Genomic DNA, 5592 nt, shown 5'->3' on the forward strand with positions numbered 1-5592 from the left:
TCTACCCAAAACCCATAATTTCTACCTTGCAATTCATGGATTTGATGTTAAACCTCATGGAAAAGTAATGGGATTTAATTGAAAACTAGTTAAAGTTACTTACCAATAATTTTGGGGAGAAAAGTTTCTTAAAAAATGCCTATAGAGAGATTAGGGTTGAAAAAGGGTGTAAAATGACCTAATTCCCATTAATCCCAACTTTTACCTAACTGCAGACATCGCAATTGCAAAAACACTAATCGCAAAAGCGGCCAGTGCATCAGACCCACAAATATTGTAATTGCGACTGTTCCTTCCCAATTGCGAGGTGGACCTCCATCGCAAATGTGAGCTAAGCTTCGCATTTTTGAAGCTGTCTACCCCAAGCTCCAAGTCGGAAATGTGACTCCGGGTTGCAAATGCAACCACCCGCCTGTCCGCAAATGCGACTATTAGTTCGCACTTGAGAAGATTTTTGACCAACCCCAATTTCGCATTTGCGAGCTTGAAATTACAAATGCGAGGCTCACAATTGCAATCAGGTCTTCGCAAATGTGAGACCTGCAACCTGAACACACCAGTTGTTGTGCATCAACAATTCCATATTTAACCATAACACTTACGAAACTCGCCCGAGCCCTTCCGGATTCAAACTGAACATGCAGAAAAGTGTAATCACACAAGCTCGCTTACTAACTCATTTCATTAAAATAACATCAAATATCAATAATCGATCATCAAAACTCAAAATTTTTAACTTAAAACTCAATTTTGCCAATTTTCACATAATGTGCCGAAACGCACTCGGGTCACCCAGAACCCCAACAAAACACTCATACAAGTCCAAAAATATCATACGAATCTACAAAATTATCAAAATACAGATCCGAGATCATTTACCAAGAACGTTGATCGTGGTTAACTCTCGTTGCTTTTAAAGCCAAAAATCATTTTTTCTTCAAAATTTCACATAAAAGCTTTTTGAAAAATAACATGGACCACGCACGAAAGTCATATAACATCAAATGAAGCTATGAGAGGTCTTGAAATACAGAACAAAGGCTGGTACTCTAAACGACCTATCGGTTAGTCACATTATAGCTATAAATTTTGTGAAATAATTTGCTTTTGCCCTTTGTTAACGTTGAGTCACCCATAATCATGTTGTTATAAAATTAAACTAATATTGCTCTTATGTTCAAACGACAATTAGAATTAATCTTTAAACTCTTTATTTAACGGGTGGGCTTGCCAAATGGTTCATTTTTATCCCACTTCTTTTTTACTAAACCTCTATGCATCCCCGTTTACCCCTCCCCCTCTCTCTCCTTTTTCTAGAACATCGTCTCCATGAAATTTCCTAACTCTCAGTCTAATCATCTTTTCAAATGAAGCAACTTTTGATGCTTCTCTATGGGGTAAAATTAATAATGACAGGTAGACGTTCATCGAGTTGACACGTGGCAATAAAGACAGGTAGGGTATGAGTCAGCAAATAGCTGGTATCGGTTACGAGCATTTGACCAGTCGTGTGTGATTCTGAATACTTTGGAACATGAGATGAGAAGTTTGAAAGTAAGATAATGGTTGAAGAAGGTAGCATTCAAGGAGCGGCCGTTACAAGGAATCTTAGCATTTATACTCAATCGTTATATGACTATCAAGAGAGATCTTTATTCACATTAAAGAGGAGCTTGATTTGGGAATCTAGTCTCCCCTAATTTAGCTATAAATAGAGAAATTTATATCCAGCGAAGGACACAAAATACTTACATGAAAAAATGCTAAACTTATTCTCTTATTTTTCTAACATTATTTTGCCAACTACTTTGTTCTTGATATTGTTCTTGCTACCAGAAAAGCATAATTCGAGGCCTAGGCTCGCCTCCTCTTCAATTATTTCTTACTTTATTCAATTTTGTTCTTTATCACTTTATTTACTCGGATCAATTTAATTCACATGTCTATAAACTACATTATAAATTTAATTATACCTTTTTATAGGTAAACAGTTTGGCACCCACCGTGGGGCATAAACAATTGTGGTATTACTTTGATCCATTCATCTTTTACTAAAGTATTTTGACACTTTTCTTTAGTAAAGAATAAACAAATATGGCACTCATTAATGTCAACAACTCACTCAGTATTGGGACAAACAACCAGCGTGAGGATAATTTATGTGATGGAGATCAACATGATGATTCGACCAGTGAAACTCGCAACGACGGAAATGAGGTGATCACGCCCAACTATGCCTCCTAAGAGGTCTAGCGGTCATTGCAAATATAATCTGGTTAACAAGTCTGGAGTCGAATCCCACAGGGAATTAACCTATTAATTACAGCCACTAGACTCGCATGAATTCAAGTAATCAACCTTCAGAATTATTCAATAACGAATTGGATGTTTACTAACTACAAGCCAAGTAATGCAAATGCAGTAATCGTTAAATAACAAAGGACATGTTGTAGACAAGATTTGGAACATTCTAAGGTTATTATTTCCCCTATTGCCGGAATCCTCCCCGCTACGTTTCCTATATATTTGCCTAAGTATTATCTACCGATCGTGAGTACTTTAAGTATCATAATTATCTTTCGAGTAACTACCACAATTTACTAAACATATTCTTTCGAACTACGCTAGCTGGCACTAAGTCACTACTCACTCGGATCGCACCAAGGTTTTGTTATTCCTAATCCCACCTTTAAACCCTCCGTACTGATCTCTTACATACGTTAGGAGTGATGTTGTTCAACAACTACCTAAATATATTATCTCTTCCAATAAATACACACTAAATAGGCACAGTCGATTGGGAGCTTTTCTGTGAACCACAATGTAAACGTAGTTGAACAAATAGAGAAAAAGCTAAGGCAAATCTATATTAAACGTAATAAGAAAATCATCCTCGAATAGGTTCCATCAAAACCCTAGATTAGAAGTTTAGCCACTCATATTCATAGTAACAATTTCCCAAGTATTTTTCATAACAAGGTTCATGTTCCCGAAGGTGATGATCCTATTCCTGGTGAAGTTAGTGCTCAAGTCCTTTCTCCCCAAGCTGAATCTTCTCCCGTTGTTGATGTACCAGTGAATGATGCCACCTTAGATGCTGCCCCTTAGCCATTATTCATTACTTAGTTTTATTTGGAACTTTTTGATGAGAAGTTTTTTCTTTTTAGAATGGATGTTAGTTTTCCCCCATCTCGTTTTGGGGTTTGATATCAAATACGTACCTTAGTTTTGGCCAAGTTTAATATATAAACCTTTGCTTATTTTGATGTTGAGTTTTTGTTTTACTCTTTTGGCTTTTAAACTTGCATTTAAAAATGCTTTAATATTTCGTGATTTTGATAGACATGAATTTTTATAAAAGAGGGCCTTTTTATAAACGACACTACTGAAGAAGACGTCTCAACTTCATATTGGTGTAAATATATGAGAGAAGTAGAAAAAAGGAATACTTTGAAGAAGTTTCATGAATAATTTGAGGAAGTTTCATGCTTTGAAATTTCAAATTTTATATAACACTATTCACGTATACAAATAACTTTTTGTACAACATCTACAACTCTTTCATAACTGTATTCTTTGTAACATGTTTCAAATTTCGGGTCTATCTAGTAACCCATGACTAATTATTACCCTTAACCTAAAAACTCGTAGGAACTTGAAATGTAATTTGTGTCCGTGAGTTTAAACCTTATCAAGGCTTCTTCAAAGGTTTTTGACTCAGGCTTATTTTTTGACTCTTGATTAGCTCTTGACTTTTGATTTTAGGTTGATCCAGGCTTGAATTCTAACTTTTAGTCTTCTTTGCCTTCAGTTGACTTTTAGTCTTCTTTGCCTTTATATCTACAGTCCCCCAAGTGTTAGAGCTTTGAAGTATGAAATCTCAAGCACTTGATTATTCCTTCTGTTTGGTCCATTTCCTGAAAAGGAAAATACATACGAGACTCAAAGGTATACATTTAAATGATGACTGGTTAACCCTTTTTATTTCCATCAGAAAGGTTGTAACCTAGACCGGGAATAATTCTGTATTCCGCATGTCTTTCGGGTCTAATATCATCATTTGGTGTGAGCTAGCTTTTTGCCTATCATCTAAAATTGTTAGTATAATTTAAAAGAACAAAATAAAATCATAGTTGATCGATACCTGACAGTGGGTACTTCTTTTGCCTAGAAGTAATACTTCTTTAAATGAACAACATTCCAATTCGAAGGTAGTACCTTGCCTTCCATGGTTTATAACTCATAAGCACCTTTTCCAGCGATGCTTCGAATCTTGTAAGGACCTTCCCAATTTGGACTCAACTTCCCTGCACCAGCTGCTTTTATTGATTGAAAATCCTTTTTGAGAACGAAGTCCCCAATCTTGGAGTATCTGAGATGAGCTTTCCTATTGTAGTACCGCTCTTTGCTTCTAAGCTATTATTCTTATTAGAGCCGCTTCTCTTCTTTCCTTGAGTAAATCTAAATTCGTTCTTATCTCTTTACCATTTAATTCCTCAGTTGCTTGTGTAAATCTCGTACTTGGCTTACCTATTTCAACTAGAATTAAGGCTTCAGCACCATAAACAAGTGAAAATGGAGTCTCTCCCGTGCCTGTCTTTGCTATCGTTTGATAAGCCCATAATACTCCTGGTAACGCCTCAGGCCACTTGCCTTTTGATTCCTCTAATCTCTTTTTCAAATTATTAATAATAACCTTGTTTGTTGATTCAGCTTGTCCATTGTCCACGAGGTGATAAGGTGAGGAAGTTATTCGTTTGATCTGCCAACTCTGAAAAACTTATGTGACTTTCGTGCCTATGAATTGTGAGCCATTATCACATACGATTTCTCTTGGCACTCCGAATCGGCATATAATGTTTCGCAAAATAAAATCGATGACTTCCTTCTTTCGCACCTATTTGAAGGATCCTGCCTCTACCCATTTAGAAAAATAATCTGTTAATACTAATAAAAATCGTACCTTTCCTTTAGCTTGTGGCAATGGTCCCGCGATATCCATCCCCCACTTCATGAATAGCCATGGGAAAATAACTGTATGTAATAGCTCTGTTGGGCGATGTATGTTATTGCCATATCGTTGACATTTATCACACTTTGCCATAAAATTTTCTGCATCTTCTTCCATTCTTGGCCATCAATATCCTGCTCTAATTAAAGTTATTACCAAGGATCTTCCTCCTGCGTGATTTCCACAATGTTCCTTGTGTACTTCTCTCGTCACATATTCTGTCTGAGCAGGTCTGAGGCATCTTACTAAAGGTCCCCTGAACATCTTTCGATATAAATTTCCTCGAATTAAGCAGTAACGGGCAATTTTTCGTCGAAGTAGCTGAGACTCTTTCTTGTCTTCAGGTAAGGTTCCACACTGTAGAAAATTAACAAATTTGTTTCTCCAGTCCCAAGTTAAATTATTGAAATTTACTTCATTTTTATCTTGGTCGAGTGTGATCGGTTCCAACCCTACACCACTATAAAGTAGCGAGGAGTGGTCGATGCAGTTTTACCCGATGAGGTCGGGATCAGTTTTCACAGGGAGTTAATTTGGTTTGGAGTTGGGTTTCTAACTAATCTAGATGTGCGTGTTGTTTC

At 36.5% G+C, this 5592-nt stretch overlaps 1 protein-coding gene across 1 annotated transcript; it reads right to left on the reverse strand.

Moving 5' to 3' along the window:
* Positions 1–3840: 3840 nt before the first annotated feature.
* On the reverse strand, positions 3841–5128 carry LOC138907650 (uncharacterized). Its single transcript, XM_070198256.1, has 3 exons — positions 4964–5128; positions 4531–4762; positions 3841–3917 (listed from the first exon to the last, which is right to left on the reverse strand). Exons 1-3 carry the CDS (start codon positions 5126–5128, stop codon positions 3841–3843), a joined length of 474 nt encoding a protein of 157 aa, XP_070054357.1.
* Between the last annotated feature and the right edge of the window lie 464 nt (positions 5129–5592).

Source organism: Nicotiana tomentosiformis, chromosome 3 (genome assembly GCF_000390325.3).
Source record: "Nicotiana tomentosiformis chromosome 3, ASM39032v3, whole genome shotgun sequence".
NCBI classification, from domain to species: domain Eukaryota; kingdom Viridiplantae; phylum Streptophyta; class Magnoliopsida; order Solanales; family Solanaceae; genus Nicotiana; species Nicotiana tomentosiformis.